General features: G+C 45.3%; 1 protein-coding gene across 1 annotated transcript in view; it reads right to left on the reverse strand.

Annotated features, from left to right (window-relative positions):
• Nucleotides 1–6,470: 6,470 nt before the first annotated feature.
• Nucleotides 6,471–17,953, reverse strand: part of ddx10 (DEAD (Asp-Glu-Ala-Asp) box polypeptide 10) — a 117,610-nt gene continuing 106,127 nt past the window's right edge. The window contains exon 19 of the mRNA XM_061249412.1: nucleotides 6,471–7,758. Coding sequence (XP_061105396.1) covers nucleotides 7,569–7,758 — 190 coding nt within the window. The 3' untranslated portion in view covers nucleotides 6,471–7,568. The remainder of the gene's footprint in view (nucleotides 7,759–17,953) is intronic.

The following is a 17,953-nucleotide window of genomic DNA, read 5'->3' on the forward strand; positions in this document are numbered from 1 at the left end:
ATTATTTCAGGAAGAACACCTACAATACACATAAAGGCTTATGCACATGTCCCTGTTAAAAAAAATCACTATCATCATACGGATTAAGTGCCTGGGGATAGTATGTGAAAGCTGAGTATTTACATATTAAAAGGTGCATAAGGTTAATATCAGCTCATCCTTCTCTAGTATCAGGCTTCATTTGTGCACCACAGATGGACATCAGAAGAGGACTTAACACCAGCATGCAAAATACACACATGCAAAAAAAGAAATAAACTCAGTTCAACGACCACCAGCCACTGCCCAAAGTGGAGAGGGTCAGGTTCTGTGCTTTTCATTGTCTAGGTTTTGTCTAAGTTTTTAGCGTTTCCGTGTATTATTATTCTCTGTGCTGGTCATAGCTGGGTATGAGCTAGTCAACCAACCAGTCCTGTTAGCTTGTCTGAGCTGGTACCTGGTCAATCAGCAACCAGCTGTTTCAAAACAGCTTGAACTAGGCAACTAGGCAAACCATGTCCACCTACGTGGGACTGTTTTTTAGTGTGTGTTTTTTTTTACATTACATCACATTAATTGATAGGCAGAACAAGTAAACAGAAGGAAGACTGGAGGCCTGTTTTTTTCAAAGCCCATCTTTAAACAGACTTAAAAACCTTCCTTGTCATACAGCCTATTCATAACACTGCCATCTACCTGATGCCGTCTTATCAGGGAAAACGGATAGAGAAAACTGCCGGGCCCATCAAACAAAATGCAGCGTACTTACACCGAAACGAGCCGGCTTCCAGGTGAGGAAATAAGGCAGGGGAATGATTCAAACAATGCAGCAGCCATTACAGCCAGCCTCCCCACCGCACTGCATCCGGAGCTCATCGCCGCGAAACGACCGCGAACAAAAAGCGCGGAGCATTGCCACAAAGCTTCCCTTATTTAAACTGCCTACCTCCACGGAAACCATCGAGCCGAAATGGGGAGCGAGATGGATGCAAATGGGCTATCGTACGCTTTGGGTTGATGCGGGAAAGTTAACAGGCGGCAGTAATGGGACCCGTTTAGGTGCATAAAATGACTGAAGGCATAAATGTGATAAAATGCCCGGGTATAGCATCAGGACTGTTCGCCGTTGAAGTGAAAATCAGCCGTTGGACAAGGCGGGTAATGTTGCGGGAGATCATCACTTGCCGTGAGCATACGTGTTAAATCATCAGATTCGTTATCGGTGGTTTACCATGAACGCTGCGGATGATTGTGCATAGCTGTCTATGGATCAACCGCCAAAAACATAAATCACACAATATATTGGCTATAAAACTATATAGACTAATGTATATAATATACAATATATACACTCTATTACATACACTTTATTAGGTATTTTAGACTTATTTTATAGACTTATTCTGCAGCTGTAGCCTATCCACTTTAGAGGTTTGATACATTGTGTGTTCAGAGATGCTCTTCTGCATACCACTGTTGTAACGTGTGGTTATTTGCGTTATTGTCTGGCCCTTCACCACTGACCTTCTCTTATTAACGTTTTTGCCTGCAGAGCTGCAGCTCACTGGATGCTTTTTGTTTTTCTCTACAAACTTGAGATACTCAAACCACCGGTCATGTTCCGTGCCCTTTCCCCCATCCTGATCTTCTCTTCCTTTCCTTGTTTCCCTATTTTCTATGTGTTCTAACTCCGGTCCTTCCCCCTCTCCTCACTATGTGTCCTTGCCCTTCACTCCATATATGGACTTCCTTCCTGTCATTCATTCAATCGCCTCACCTGTTCCTCGTTATCTGTTCCCCAACTCCCACCTACTTTTGGCGGTTTACTTTTATTTGTGAGTGTGTTTAAGCTGCCTGTTTGTTCTTTCCTTTGCTAGCTCTTCTGCTGTATTCCTGTCCCCTGTTCTCGACGCCGCTTCCCTGTTTGGTTTCGTTTTCGGATTTCCTGTTGCCAACCACTGCCTGGCTTATTTGCATTTGGATTCTTGGATTACGTCGTCTGTACTGTATGGATAACCTGTATTGGACCACCTACCCATTAATGGACTCTCGTTTAAATGCTTACGCACCTGACGTTCCTTGTCATATCTGTCTGCCTGGATTTTGACCGCTGCCTGTCTTATTAAAGCAGTTTTTCACTGAGTCCGCCCATGGGCCTTCTGTCCCACTCCCGACACCACCCTGCCTGGCATCAACAATCATTCCACGGTCAAAGTCACTTTGATCACATTTCTTCCCCATTCTTACATTTGGTCTGAAAAACAGCTGAACCTCTTGACCATGTCTGTATGCTTGTATGCCTTCAGGTGCTGCCACATGATTGGCTGATTAAATATTTGCATTAACAAGCTGGTGTACAGGTCTACCTAATAAAGTGATCACTGAGTGTATATCACAGCATGAGTCAAGGGGCTGATTTAGATTTTCACATCAAGCTGATGACATCAAGTGAAATTGTGTTATGCGGCAGTTAGCCTAGCAGCCCGAGTAATAGTTTTGTCATCCTTAATAACATTTAGCCTTCAGCAGGGGCCATTCTTGGTTATCTAACATTTGACAGGTGTTATGTCTCCCTTTATGAAGTATGACATTCGCTTATGTATGGTTTATGAAGCCATTATTTCATGTTCATGAAGGCCTTACATATGATTCATAAAGCCTTTATAAGCAACACTTCGTTTAAAGTGTGACCAAAATAATAATTGGCAGATTTTTTTTGGTTTCTTGGGGACAACTTTTCTTGACTGATCTTCAGGTTTACTTTGATCATGCGTAGGCCTACACAACAAGCAGCAAAAAAAACCATGACCATTAATAACCAAATAAATAAGAATCCCATGTAAGGCAGCTTTTCAGTGCCAGCTTAACAGCTACCATCAGAACAAACAGCCGTTTGTAAACGGAAAACGGACGGCAGGAGAGCAGAAAGTGCGTTTCATCAGCTCTGCACACAAACTCTGGCTGAGAGAACACGGCCGGTCCCGTCTCGTTCCCGAACCGCACATCTCTCCGGGGCGTCCCGCACCACACGGCCCCCGCGCATCTCCGGCTCCTCGCGAACGCCGTCGCCGGGAGATTTTATTACCGCTACACTGCGACGCCCACTGTTAGAAATAAATTGGATTGCCTGAGAGGGGGGATTAAATTAAAGGGCACGGGGGACTTCAGATGACGGCGGTAATTCAGCGGCGAGGAGGGCGGGAGGCTCAGGAGCCGGGTTTTCCGCGGCCGGTGCGAGAGACGAAAGCGGAGCGGCGGACTTAAGGCCGCCTCAGGACAGGAGCAGGAGGAAGGAGGAAGGAGGACAGAGCTCCACCTGGAACAGAGACGCTCCAAACACACCCCGCCGGAGAATTCAGCCACAGCTACGCCAATAACCCCCCACCTAACTCACTCTCTCTCACACACACACACACACACACATACACACACACACAAGCACATCAACTCCCCACCCCACCAACCCACATCCTAAGACTCTCACTCTCTCACTCTCTCACTCTCACTCTCTCTCTCTCTCTCTCTCTCTCTCTCTCTCTCTCTCTCTCTCTCTCTCTCTCTCTCACTCACTCACTCACTCACTCACTCACTCACAGACACGCACTCACACATCCTAACTGCTCAAAGAGAGCTAGAAAGCTCAGTGTGAAATGGCCTGAATGTCCCGGGGACGTAAACACTTAAGTGCTGATCAATGCGCAAGCATATTTTAAAAACATTTATTTACCATAACCTAGTGTTCCTTTTTTGGACATCAGTCAGGAGGAATAAAAACAACTCATCTGGTGTTTAATATAAGAAGAAACTTTTGCCTGCTGTGAACTCTGGTGCTTTATGTTAGATAGGCTCTCCAAGCTTTCAGGCTTGACCAATCTCCCTTGCACTTGCACACAAAGGTGGTCAGTAAGTGGTGAAGGGTGCACTTGGGCATAATAGCGGCCAGTAAACGATCTGTTTTGTTAATAGCAGTGAGCGAGAGGCGCGAAGGCATGGACTTCCCACACATTTTCCCGTGTGTCCTTGGTGTCGAATCTCCAGTGTCATCTGAACACTCGGGAGTGGAGATGTACTGACCATGTTCAGATTGCCATCTCAGCCCGAATGCACCCCCCCACCCCCTACGGTGGGGACAGATGGGTCTCCGATGTGGCTCGCAGACAGAGCCCCCGACTGGCTGGAGAGATCGGCCGCCTGTAAGTGCCCTCTCGAGGCACTTTAACATCTGAAACCAAATCTATTCCGAATGACCTGTTCAGAATGAGTGTGGGCATGGGGCTCGTTTAACAGGGAGAGAGGGAGGGAGGGAGAGAGAGAGAGAAAGAGAGAGGGAAGGAGGGAGGGAGGGAGAGAGAGAGATAGACCTGTTTTAGTACCACACCACTGTAAGGAGGAAGATCACCACACAGCAATACGAGGACCGTTTGCATGTGAAGAACAAATAACGTAACGGCGAGGTTCTCACACATGCATGCAAGCAGACCACCAATAACCGCCTGCAGTAATGAAAGTTGTGACCTTGGCAACAGTAAGAACAGGAATAACAGAGAGAGATTATAAACTGCCAGAGCGGCCTCCGCAGTGGATGGAAGCCGAAACTGATAAACAGAAACAAAGCCCCTTTTGTTCCCAGCTTAATTGCTTCTGTATCGTTTGATGAAAACAACAGGGCAGGCCAGGCTGAACTGGCAACCGCATTCTGTTGTTAATACAAGGCTTTAACATTATGAGCTCCCTAATCCGGCACTTTCACCAAGCATCAAGCACACAAAGCCAACTTTACAACTAGTCAGCTGCAACTAGATAGCAGAAAACATACCAATTACAAATGAACAACACCCCTGCAATTCTGCACATACCAAAATTATGCAAGTAGGCCTATTTTCAAACACACACACACACATACATACATAAACAAATACACACACACAAATACATAGTGTACATATATAAGCATAAACACACATACAGTAAACACATGCAAAACACACGCACATACTGTACATACATAAACATGTACACACGCACATAAACACACACATACATACATAAACATACTCACATACTCACACACACGTACACTCTACATATATAAACATACACACCAACACGCATACAGTATACATAAACACACACATACAAGCAGTATACATACATAAACATACTCGCATACACACACACGTACACTCTACATATACAAAAACATATTCACATACACACCAACACGCATACAGTATACATAAACACAAATGAAAATGAGATATGAATACAGCACGTTAACAGAAGCAGTTGTTGCACAGCGTGAGAGACGGGGCTGAATACGGCAGCTCTGTAAGGGGGCTGATGATGAGTACCAGAAAGCTGGAGACCCGCCACGTCAGGCCCGGCTGGACTTCCAGTCCCAAACACATTATTCTCATTCATCCTCCATGTAACTACACCAGGGGGAGGCCCCGGGAGGCTGAGAGAACGACAGGACGGAGCGGAAAAGCAGGTCCGCCTTCCCGCTAAGCCGAGACCTGGAGCCGGAGTCGTGCTTCCCCCCCCCCAAAACAAATGAGGGGAAAAATGAAAGGTAACGCAGCACAGCTGGGCCGCAGGGACCGCTGACGGAATCCCATTATGAGCCCGTCAGCGCCGCCTGCTATGGTGTTTCACTGCAAAACAGCGCTCCGAGCTCCAGAGACCACACCGACCGGGAGGGAGGGAGGGAGGGGGAGAGGGAGAGGGAGAGAGAGAGAGAGAGAGAGAGAGAGAGCAGGGGGGAGAGGGAGAGGGAGAGGGAGAGAGGGTGTTTCACTGCAAAACAGCGTTCCGAGCTCCAGAGACCACACTGACCAGGAGAGAGAGAGAGAGAGAGAGAGGGAGAGAGCAGGGGGGGAGAGGGAGAGAGAGGGGGAGAGATAGAGAGGGAGGAAGAGAGAGAGGGAGGGAGGGAGAAAGAGGGAGACAGAGAGAGCAGGGGGAGAGGGAGAGAGAGCAGGGGGGAGAGGGAGGGAGTGGGAGAGAGAGAAATAGAGAGGGGATAGAAGGGAGAGAGAGCAGGGGAGAGAGAGGGAGGGGGGAGTGAGGAAGAGAGAAAGAGCGGGTGGAAGGAGGGAGGGAGGAGGAGATGGAGTGAAAATACGACAGACCGGAAGAGAGACTGCGGGTGGCGAAAGAACAGGAGAGTGGGACAGAGAGAAAGAGAGGCACATATAGTGACAATGAGAGTAAGAGAGAGAAAAAGAGCAGAGAGAGCTCCTGTTGTCTTGAGGGAAATGGGAAATGATGTGGGTTTATTGGGAAGGTGGGGACACACTAGGGGCTGTTCTAATTTCACTCACAAACGGTCTCTAGTGGTCTGAACCTGCAAAATTAAATCCCAAACAGGCAAATGCTATTCCCTCTACAAAGGGGAAAAAAGACACAACATTCACTGCTATGCAACAACCACATGAGTTATGACACACAATGTATGAGACAATCAATAAAGACGACTATGTAGCTGGAGATGCGTTTCGTATTTTAAACAGTTTTTATTGAACAGAGAGGAAAAAAAAGAGAGGACATTATCGGAGGTTACAAAATCCGCAATATTATTGATTTCTGGTGCGGTATTGATCCAGTTTTGAGTGGTTTATATCCTATAACTAAAGAGTGTGGAAATTGTGAACTGTACAGTCTTTCAAACATTACACATTTTAAAATGGCTTCCCCAACTCCCACCTCCAAATAGCCACCCATTTTCATTCCTAATATGGTATAGTAATTTGTGCCACCACATACATGCAGGGATCAATGTGGCTGAAATCTGGAGACCACTGTAAAGCCCTGTCTACACCTATAACTATGACTATAACTATAACTATAACGATATGAGCATCCACATCTGTCGTGTAAAAGAGAGATGTGGGCCTATGGGCTATGTCGTCTGCCATTTTCAACGTGACGCCCTGTAAATCCGGACGGATGGCTCTGAAAGTGATCCCAACAATATTGTGCCTGACTATCATTGTTGATTTTTAAAATGACATATTTATAGTTATCGTCATAGTTATAGTCCTTGGTGTGGACGGGCTGTGATACATAGCCCACACACCCCAGCGCTACAGGAGAGCTAGCGCCTGTCAAAGGAGGGTCTCGTTCTCTCTGTCAGTCTCTTTCTCCCTCCCTCCCTCCCTCCCTCTCTGTCAGTCTGTCAGTCTCTCTCACCAACCGGCAGTCAGTGAGCATCAGGCACACTGAGTGGATCTAATGCAGCAGTAACCACTGTGGCCCAGGCAGGAAGAACACAGTTCTGCTCTGTCACTGCGGGCTCCAGGTAGCATAGCCGGGCCTAGAGTGTGTGACATGCAGGCTATCAGGCCTTGCCTGCGCTCCTAGCTTTTCAGGACTGAGCTACTTGGAAGCTCCGGATTTATAAACTGTTCATTTCTAAATTGCTTTTGACATTGAATTACATTTTCTTTCATTACAAATCTCCTTTAACTGGCGATCCTTTCTGCCCATTGTTCTATAGGAAAGCAAAATGAGCATGTGGTGATGATTATTATTAAAAAATGAAAAACGAACTGAAAAGGAGCCCAGAAAACACTGTCCACCCGACAGCGCTAGCTCTTGTTTCTCAGCAAATGGAGCACAAGCTCCTCATCCTCAGCCAATGAGAGGCCGGTGTCCAAGGGCTGAGGTGCCGTTTCCGTGGCGTCCTCCTTCCTGGTCCTCTTCCCGCCTGACGCAAGGTCAGACTCACTGCTGCTGTCACTGTAGCTCCTCTTCCTCGCTCCCTTCCCAGAGTCATCTCTGTGTGTGACAAAGACACGGGTTAGTGTGATATCATGACATCACAAAAACACGGGTGTAACATCACAAAAACACGGTTAAGTGTGATATCATGACATCACAAAAACATGGGTAAGTGTGGCATCACAACAACACGGGTAAGTGTGATATCATGACATCACGAAAACACGGTAAAGTCTGACATCACCAAAACACGAGTAAGTGTGACACACTAGCGTGCAGGAACCAATCCTTACCATTGCCGTACATTGAAATAGAAAGGGCAACAGCAGTTCATGCGGCACAACACCCTTAAATCAAAACTAAAATCTGTTAACATGAAGGGCTGGTGCCAAGCCAGCTCAGTTCCCAAGGCCACAGAAGACCCTGTAAAGCTGGCCGGCGTGGCTAAGTTGTGTTTGGACTGAATTTTTAAACAGCTTGGCTCTGGACTGCACTGAGGATTCAGAGAGAGATCCAGTCAGTGAGCGAAAGGCGGAAATGGAGGAGTCTGAAAGCTTAGCAGCATACTCCGAGGAGAACTAGGCTAAGTCCAGCGAGTAATAAAGCTTTGCCTTTACGATTCCATGGTCGCTTATTAAAAATAAATGCACATACAGTAAGTCACAACGCTCCCAGACTGCAGGCTCAGATTAATGCGCTAAATAGGAATATCGGCCAGGGTAAATGGACCCTGGCTTCTCGGATGGTCTGGAAAATAATTCGGTCGAAACACCCAGGCTTGGGCAGCCACACTGCAAGGAGTTATCACCGATGTTACAAGGACAACTGACAGCACGTTATTGAAGCACAGTGGGTGAAATACTGCATCTGATATGATATCATCTCCAGAAACTTAAATACATGTTCTGCAATATCCGGCGTTATTTTATTGACATTGATTCCACCCCCACATCACACACATCAACACATCTGAGGCAGTGAGGCATCTTCTTGTGAAAAATGTCCACAACAAGGAAAAACAGAATAATTATCCTTCTAATTAACAATAAAAATGAATATACGCTACACAAGCCTAATAGCTGCATTACGCTGCGGTTATTGCGTCGTACATTTCTTTCCCCGCGAGATGTCACTTTTAATAAGCTCTTTGAGAGGGGAAAAGAAAATAGCACACATCTAATCAATTTGCGTCGGCTTCTTCAAAAGCAGCTTCTCTGACGAGACACCCTTAAACCCATCACGCTGAAAACAGGCTTAAATTTAACCCCCCCCCCCCCCCCCCCCCCCCCTCCCCAAAACAAAAACTCAGTACATTATGTTAAATTGGGGGAAAGGAAGGCTAATTAAGGAGTCCAAACATGATTATTCCAATTAATTAAAAATGGAGATTTGTGATGCGTGCGCAGAGAACATATGAGGCTCACACAATGCATTACCGGAAAAAGGTTTTAAAATGGCCGACGGTCTCACAGCTGTCGATAAGAAAAAAGACTGGGCTGATGGTAGTAATAAGCCCGGAATAAGTGAGGGCTGGAGCTGAATTCAGCCTTACGCAAACAAAGAGCCGGCCGCTGATATCAGAAGGAATCTGTGTATATAGAGCCGTAAATGTACGAGGCCTCGCCGGGCCTGCTGAGAGGTGCTCAATAGAGCCTTCTGAACACATCTTCCTGTGGCTTTGCAGATGGCTGCTCACCACTCCCCGAATCGATTCATTACGGACGGAGAGGCAAAACGATTTGGGTGTACCTGGGCATCGCCACTTTCAGACCGCATCACTCCGCTGTCTGAAATTTGAGACCACGCGCATGTGGAATAGTAATTGCATCCAGGCCAGCGAGAGGCTAAACGGTATTGGCTCGCTCCTCCCAACAGTATCTAATCACTAAAAAGCTTTTAGGGGAGAAGCGAATGCAAACTTCACAGCAGAATCAAAGCTGACACCTTCTCTGTGCCCAACTTTGAGCGTAGCCGCTGTGGATTCTTGTGCTTCCGTCCAATAAGGGCCAGAGAAGGCGTCCAAACAGATGTTGCTCAAACAGGACAACATCCGTTCTCAACAGATTATGGGCATAAACATACTTTATTTAGCAGACACAAGTATCCAGGGTAACTCCATATCTCCACAGAACCTATTCATACGATTTTAACGCTATCGCCAAGTGATTTTGCCAAAGCAAACACCGCAGTATCCTTCCTTCAACCCACCTCCCTAACCACTCATCAACAACTAGAATGTACTGATAGCAATTTGATAACATTTCTCTTTACATCAGTCCATCACTGGGTCTACATTACACTGAACAAAGAGCAGCAGTGGGCGTTACTTTCACACAATCACTATCAATGTTGTCTGTGAGCGTCTTAGTGAGTCTTGTGTAGTGGGGGAGGGTGGGGGGATATAAACACATTTATGAATTGTAAGGGATTTGATTGGCTGGAATTGGATGAGGTCAGAAGTACTGATACTGATTTTTGTCCTTGTATTGCTGTTCTTGATTTCCACTTGCATTTTGTATGAATGCAGTACCCAATGTCAGGACTATTGCTTCTTCTTATTCAAAATACTTTATTCTTTTCTTTTAGGCCACACTATATGCACAAAAGACGAATAAAAAACAATGGTGCAAAAAAGCAAAGACTATTAATGGTTCAGAGACAACTATAGGGAAAGGTGGCCACTGAGCACAGTGAATTTATCTGTACTTTGTCCGTTATCCAACTCTAGGTTCGATTTCTAATTTGAAAAACGGTGGAACTTCACACCAAAGAATGATTTTCACCACACGCTCCAGCATTACCCTGGAAGTTCAGGCGAAAAAAGTTAGAAAATTACATCGGGGTGCATCTTTGCCAAAAAACGCTGACTCATGCTAGCATCGACGCCAATATTTCCACCAAATGCGCTTTCCATTTTTCAAAGGGGTTCTCCAGCTCTGTCCCCTTGGGGGGAGTAACCTATACAAAGGAAGGCTTTTACTGAGGAGAGATTAAGACTGCAGGGGGATTAAACATTAGCATTTGCGCACCATCAGTCATTAAATGCTGCTTGCTAATCGGGTTATACGCAAGCTGGATACTAACCAGGAGAAGGCTAACCAGGCTAGCCACGATAGCAGCTAGCAGCAGGAGACACAACAGTGGCTTTTCATTCATTCCTCTTCAATGGGACCGAGCAGAACGATAGAGAACAGAACAAAACTTGCTGTTGATGGGACTCTGTCTGGCAAACTAAGTGTCACAGGCACATAAATTGCATATGTGATAACGGTTTGACAACTTTTCACTTTCCATAAACTAAGTGTGAACTGATAAAGTTTTTCATGGGTGCCATAGCCCTCCTTCTGTATCCCAGGTGGCACTTTACATATAAGCTGTACTAAACGCATGTGGTGGCCAAACCTCTTATAAATATTCATGTTTCTAGAGAAATAAACGTACCCAAGATATTAAAAAAGGTGAGAGAGCAGGCTGACAGGCAGCGATGTCTATCCAGAGTAGAGGTGATATCACAGACTCCACTCGAGCTGAAATCGGGGAACGCTAATGAATAATGGAATTTAAGAGTCAGGTCACTGAAGATCGTTTGTTTTTGGGATCAGGGCCGAAGTGGCCCAAAGTGGCCCCATTTTAAAACCCAAAACAGAGTCTACTCGACCGGCTCTTGTTTTAGTCCTCATTTGCATGCGCTTGCTCTCAGCCGGGCGCACTCAGGAGCTCAGAGAGCCCAAAGCACTGGGGCAGGAGATCTCAGAGCCTTTTAAACACGCCTTCGCCACAAATTATTTAATTTCGGCTCCCATTATAATGTCTTAAGAGGAGCATAAATAATGCACGGAGGCAACTTGTTATTTTTTGAAAGGCTCAGAAGAGCGGGAGCGTGGGGCGCCGCGGGGAGGCTCCCTCTCTATCTGATGTCCCCCTCGTCCTCGGCCGTTCCCCGCCGTTAGCCGCGCGCGACTGAGTCGCTGCGGTTAATTAACAAGTTTACTATCTCAGGAGAGACGCTTCCTCTTTATCTCCGGCAAACGGGAGCTTTCGAATGGACCGCGGGGGTCAATTACGGAGAAGTCTGATTGGACAGAAGGAAATGGTGTTGACTGCAAGGTGAAAGGGGGGGAAAAAAGTTCACTTAAAAAAATAAATAAATCCAGTAACAGCAGAGGTGGGTAGTGACCAGACGTAAATGTTGTGGGAGTGGTTCAAGTATTCAAATACTTTTCTGTACTGGCTTGAGCTCGCCTGGTGCAACTGAGCCAGCCAAGAGGACCAGAAGGTGGGGGCTTGGACTTTCTGAGAGTATATCAAAGGTTCCAATACACCAGGCGAGCTCAGTAAAGCGTAGAAAAGTACTTGAGTGAAAAACAATTACGCACTTGACCCAGGTCTGGCAGTGACAAAAGTCAACAGTGACAGTCAAAACTAAGGTTAAACCTTAATGTTAACCTACAGTTTACAGGTCCCCAGGCCTACTGCTAGTGTTCTAATAGGCCAGGCAAACAAACATCCAGAAACAGGCCAGGAGCGGAACACCGGCTTTTATTAGAACCGACACCAGCATCTCCACACAGCATATTGAGAGATTCAGGGGTTTAATATTATTTTGACGACCTTTGCTGTGCATGTGGGCGGGTAGTTATTTTTTGCTCGGATATAGAGCGGTAACAGAGGCGCACTGAACCCAAGGGAAGAGGGGAAGCTGCTCAGTACTGCTGGTTCAAGTCTATCCCCGTATGGAACTGGAAAGATTTACAGAAATAAATATATCATCTCACAACACTTAATAACATATTGGCAAATAGCCTAATGATTGCCACTTTCAGATATTTCTGTGAAATATATTTGTGCAGGCCCAAACTACATAAGCGCAGAGATAGTTTGATCTATGTTGCAGACGCACAAAGGCCTCTTAACACCCCTTGAGTTCTGAGCCGAGTACTGCCAGCAGGAGTGCTATTGTTTTCCGTTGTTTATATTTTTGTCTTCGAGCTGTCGTGGCGCAAGACATCGAGCGAGGACAGGGAAGAATAGCGCTAACGCGGCCGGGACAGAGCGCGCGGGGGAGGGCGGGGGTGTAGCGACAGATAGCCAGCAGCCCCACGGCACAGTGTGGCCAGGCCAATGGCGGAAATACCGCCACAAATACAAAAAAGGGGGGAGCCTGTAGCCCCGTGGCTAAGGTACATGACTGGGACCTGGAAGATCGGTGGTTCAAGCCCAGGAGCAAGGTCCTTAACCCTGTGTTGCTCCAGGGGGGATTGTCCCCTGCTTAGTCAAATAAGCTGTAAGTTGCTATTATTAGTATAATAATAATAATAATAATAATAATAATACTAATAATAATAATAATAATTGGGAGAAAATATATAGATCTTTATATCTGACATGATGAGCCATAATTGGCTGGAGGACCGAAAGGGCGAAGAGGAAGAGATCTCAACCAATAGGATCACGATAGCAGATTGTCCAACAAAGTCAATGAGCCCCTCAAAGTTTCAAAGAGAAAATATGTTACATTGTCTTTCTCTCCATCAGTGCTAAACATTTCTCTCCATTAGTGCTAAACTTTCTTTCTTTTCTTTCCTTTGCTGAGAATATAATGTTGATCACGAGTGTGTTAAATCAAAATGAATCGGAATTACATTTTTTAAAATTAATTTTGTTTTTACACAGGTCGGTAAGCATTTTCAGCTGGACATACCAATCGGCAATCATGTAAAATGGCGGTGATATATTATCTCTCGGTACTTCCGACCGAACTCTTCCCCCGGAGTTTATGTACTCGCGGAACCACCCTTGGGGGCTTTTAATCAAGCTCCTCATTATGTACCCGCGCTATCAGTTATAAATCAAACTCGGAGAGCCATTCCAGCCCAGCCAAGCCATCGTTTATAGCGATGACGATCGGCTGCGGGAGAGAGATAAAAAGCTCAACGATACCAAACACGGACCATATCAGCACCACTTAGCCCAGGGCTGCTGCTGCGTAATTAGCTGCTATTGAATGGGAAATGAGCGTCGTAGATTTGCTGGGAAAGACGGAAGCCTGTGAACTGCACGATTGTGGCGGTCGGCTAATCCGTGCCACGTTGTGGGAGGTTGCGACCTTGAGAAGCGATTTTGCGATAGGAATCCTTTGGGCTTGGGGTTTAGCAGGGTGCATCGTGGGGGGTGGCTGGAATGAGGTTTCCTCCCTGGTTTTAACGGTTGGGAGATTAATTCGATGAAAACTTTTGAAAGGTGAAAACTGAATCAAAATCAATACTTCTTTTTTTGCATTTATTATTTACTCTCAGTGGTTTACATTCCCAAATCAAACATTTGCTATTTAAATTGAGATGAATCACTATATCTACCTAATTCACTAAACCTACCATTGTCCTCCAATGAGAAAGCTTTGTTTCACACAGTAAAATGTTCCGTATTAAATCAACTCTTACAGAATAGACATGGCCCCCATTGGACTCATATGCACTCTGTTGTATTAACACAGGACCATTTTACAGTGCCAAAGGTATCTCAGTGGAGGACAATTACAAATAGCAATGCTGCTGTTTACCAGTCCTTTAATGCCAATGTGCTCTGAATGATTAGAGAAGAGATAAGCTCTCTAAATATTCACTCAGAAAGCACTCATTAGAATCTGCAGTGTTGTGGCCTCTGAGAGAGGGCGAGTTTAGATTCTAGGCCAGACCTTGATTAATACCAGGCTAATCGGCACCAAGATGCACGACACCGAAAATGTTGTCAAAATTAGGCATTGTCAGCACTGCGGTGGAGTTGTCCGATGCAGTCGCACGGAGAAGACCGAGGTGGGCGCCCCAGTCCTGCCAGATCCGAGCACGGCCGGTGCTTGAGGGAGCGGCATAATCAGGCCAAAATAAAAAAAAAAAGTGAAATTGGCATCATCAAAGAAAAAAACCGCCCCCAAAAAAACAACTACTAAAAACACAAGATACTACTTACAACCTTTTTTTTTTTTTTAAGATATTTTTTAGGCCTTTTTCAGCTTTATTGGACAGTATATAGTATAGAGAGACAGGAAGAATGGGAGCGAGAGAGAGGGGAAGACATGCGACAAATGTCGGACGGTCGGATTCGAACCGCCGACGTCGCGGCTCGCAATGAGCATGCGGTCAGTGCTCTACAGGCTGCGCCACCGAGACACCCACTACTTACAACTTTTAACAGAATAACCATTGTCTTTGAAAACTTTTAAGGCTGTGAATATTAATGTGCTAACTCATGCAGTTAATTAAAAAAAGGCGCTAATTTTTTTAAACGACTTTAATTGCAGTTCGACGCACCTAACTTATCATACTTAATTTCCCCTGGCAAGTCTGATTTGGTTGGCATGAGATGTGGGGGAAAAAAAATCGGGGAATGATAAAGTGGCCAGCAGGCTCCAATAGGCGTCGAACAAACGGCTAAAACCAAGGCCAACGAAAAAGTGTACAAAAAAAGTTCTGCAGGCAATGGACGAGATACAAAATGGATGTCCTAGGAGAAAGAAGAAAGAAGTTTACTGCTCACCCTGCCAGGTCGAATTCCAGCATCTACTGTACAAAGGAGCATTTCTGTGGCAGTGCCAGATGTGTGCTGAAGCAGGCTTTTGTTAACTAAGGATCAAATATAATTTCAGAAAGCCGGTGAAAGAAATGGACTGTCAGGATATCTGCGGCCCAATAAATCAAACGGCGCGCAAGTACAGTAGCGAGGTAAAAAGCAGGTACTTCAGGAGCTCAGGCTGCTGAACCCCGCACAAAATTACCGCCTTTCAGATTAATCTTATTTATGAGCGCTGGAGCACTGCGCGAGGATTTCCATATTCTATTATTTTCAACATTTTCTTATGACTCGCCAAGTCACCACATGATTACATTTGCAGTAATTTGATGAAAACTTTTGGAAGGCGAAAATTGAATCAAAATGAGTTTTTTTTAAACAGTGTTTATTTTTTATTCCCAGTGGTTTACACTAACCCAAATCAAACATTTGCTATTTAAATTGAGATTAATCGCTAAATCTAGCGTAATCACTAAGCCTAAACACGGTGCCATGAATTTATTATCCTTTGCATTTTGTATCAGAACTCAAATATTACAGCAGGTGTGACAAGACTTTTAATCCAAGGCTGAGGCACAGTATCAGAGCACATGAATCTAAACTGGAAATCAGCATTTAATAAGACATTCTTTTTTTTACTTGCTCACTAATATATCTGCCAAAAAATATTTTCTTTATGTGTTCACTTAATGTCGTCACTTAAACCTTGAAAAAGTCAGTTAGGACAACTACTACTTACAGCTTTAAAAGCGAGGTTAAAGTCTGATTTTGAATATTATATATATTTTCCTAATCCTTAGACAGGCAAAAACATCAAGAGTAATGTAGGAGCTTAAAAGCTGCTATCTCAGGCTCTGTAAGACTGGGAATGCCAATGAGGAAGACCACCTGTAGAGAAGGGGCTTAGTTCTCTGACAGGAGACATGCCGGAAACATCCCAGCATGCATCTGACACATCATGTTCCTGCTTTGAGAGGCTCGAGATACTTCAGTCAAATCAAATAATTTCTATATCACTTTACAGAAAGCTTCGAAAACTTTTGGAAGGTGAAAAAGGAGTCAAAATGTATTTTTCTTACAGCGTTTAACATACTTGCAGTTTTGCCGCACTGTAAATGTCCCAGCATGCATCAGACACAAGAGACGTCCCTGCTTCGCGAGGCTCGAGACACTCGTAGGCGTATGTGTGCACGCCTGAGACGCTCTTGATTCCTTCCCACACTGCTTTATTCCTGGAGGACCGAGGCTTAACTGTACGACTGCGTCGTTCTCAAACCCGGCTGGCTCAAGGAAGGGTTAAGGGCCTCGTCGGCGGAAACTCTGCCTGTTCCAGTCCACCGTGGTCGTGTCTGAGCGGAGGCGTCTGAAGTACCAATCACGCGCTGCACACCAGAGACGGTATAATGTCATATCCCTGATGAGGCTCCTCCCACGCTGCAATCATTCATTGCTCAAGTGCTTCACAGCCTCCGAGTCTCTCGCGGCTGTAAATTATTACTAAGAAGGACGGAAAAAAACACCCAGGTGAAGGGCCCACGTAAATACGGTCTGTTGCACAAAGAAACGGTTGCTCTTCATTAATAGTTTATTGTTGGTAAACGTGCGCAAGACGAGCCCTGCCGTTTGCTGTTTTCAAACCCGGGGAAAATAGTTTGTCGGCCAGACTAATCAGCCAATGTGTAGCTCAATGCGTGCACAGCGTCATTGCCACCAAGTGACTTCAAATAGTCCAAAGTGAACACCATGTAAAAAATATACAAAAAACATAACTACGGAAGTGGAAACTTTTATCAGATTAATAATTCTGTCAACAACTGAAGTGAAGAATACGCGCCAATCACCAACTCACCTCTGATTCCCCTACATGGTCTCGATAGGTGAATTTGAGAGTACTTTAGGCCATACTAAATCTTTGTTCCTGGAGGTGTATAACTGCAAGGCAGGTTAGATTTATTTGAGCTGGTGCTGGAGGGTTAAAAGGGGCCAGTGCCACTACACAGTTAGCTGAATGGCTGCTAATCCAGCTGGCTTAGTTCCCATCACCCCCACACTACTAACTGCACCTACTCCTACCACAGCATGCGTTTAAAACTATCACAGGGCACTTCTGCATAACCTAACACCGGGAGAACATTGCTTGCTTGGCTGAACAGACTGCATTCACCCTGCTTGAAGCCTAGGGTTAATCTCTGAAAATCCGATTCAACTTCCCTAGCCACATACGTTTCGACTCACTGCGAGCTCAGATTAAATACATTTGGACGTTAGCCTCTTTCAGCTGAATCCTTTTCAAATGAATATCGCCTAACCGCAAAGATTTTCTTTAAGTCTGGTGTGTCAGCAAGCCGGGGAGAGGAAAGAATTAAACAGAAGAGCCAAGTTTGTGTCATGGATCCTATTGGCAAAAGTTAAGCCACACTAAACCTGACCCAGCAAAGGCTTTCACCATTATCCTCCCATTTACTCCAGGGAATATACATCTCCTACCTCTAGAGCCAAAACCCGTCCCTGTATGAAAACCTTATACATGGAGTTTGCCATCCTTACCGTACGTGCTGTGTATGTCTCCTACCTCTACAGCCAAAATGGCGTCCCATTTTCCATAGGAAACCCTTACGCTTTGAGGGTGCCATCCTTACAGTACCTGTGGTGTATGTCTCCTACCTCTAGATCCAAAATGGCGTCC

The sequence above is a fragment of the Conger conger genome, chromosome 7 (genome assembly GCF_963514075.1).
Source record: "Conger conger chromosome 7, fConCon1.1, whole genome shotgun sequence".
Lineage (NCBI taxonomy): Eukaryota > Metazoa > Chordata > Actinopteri > Anguilliformes > Congridae > Conger > Conger conger.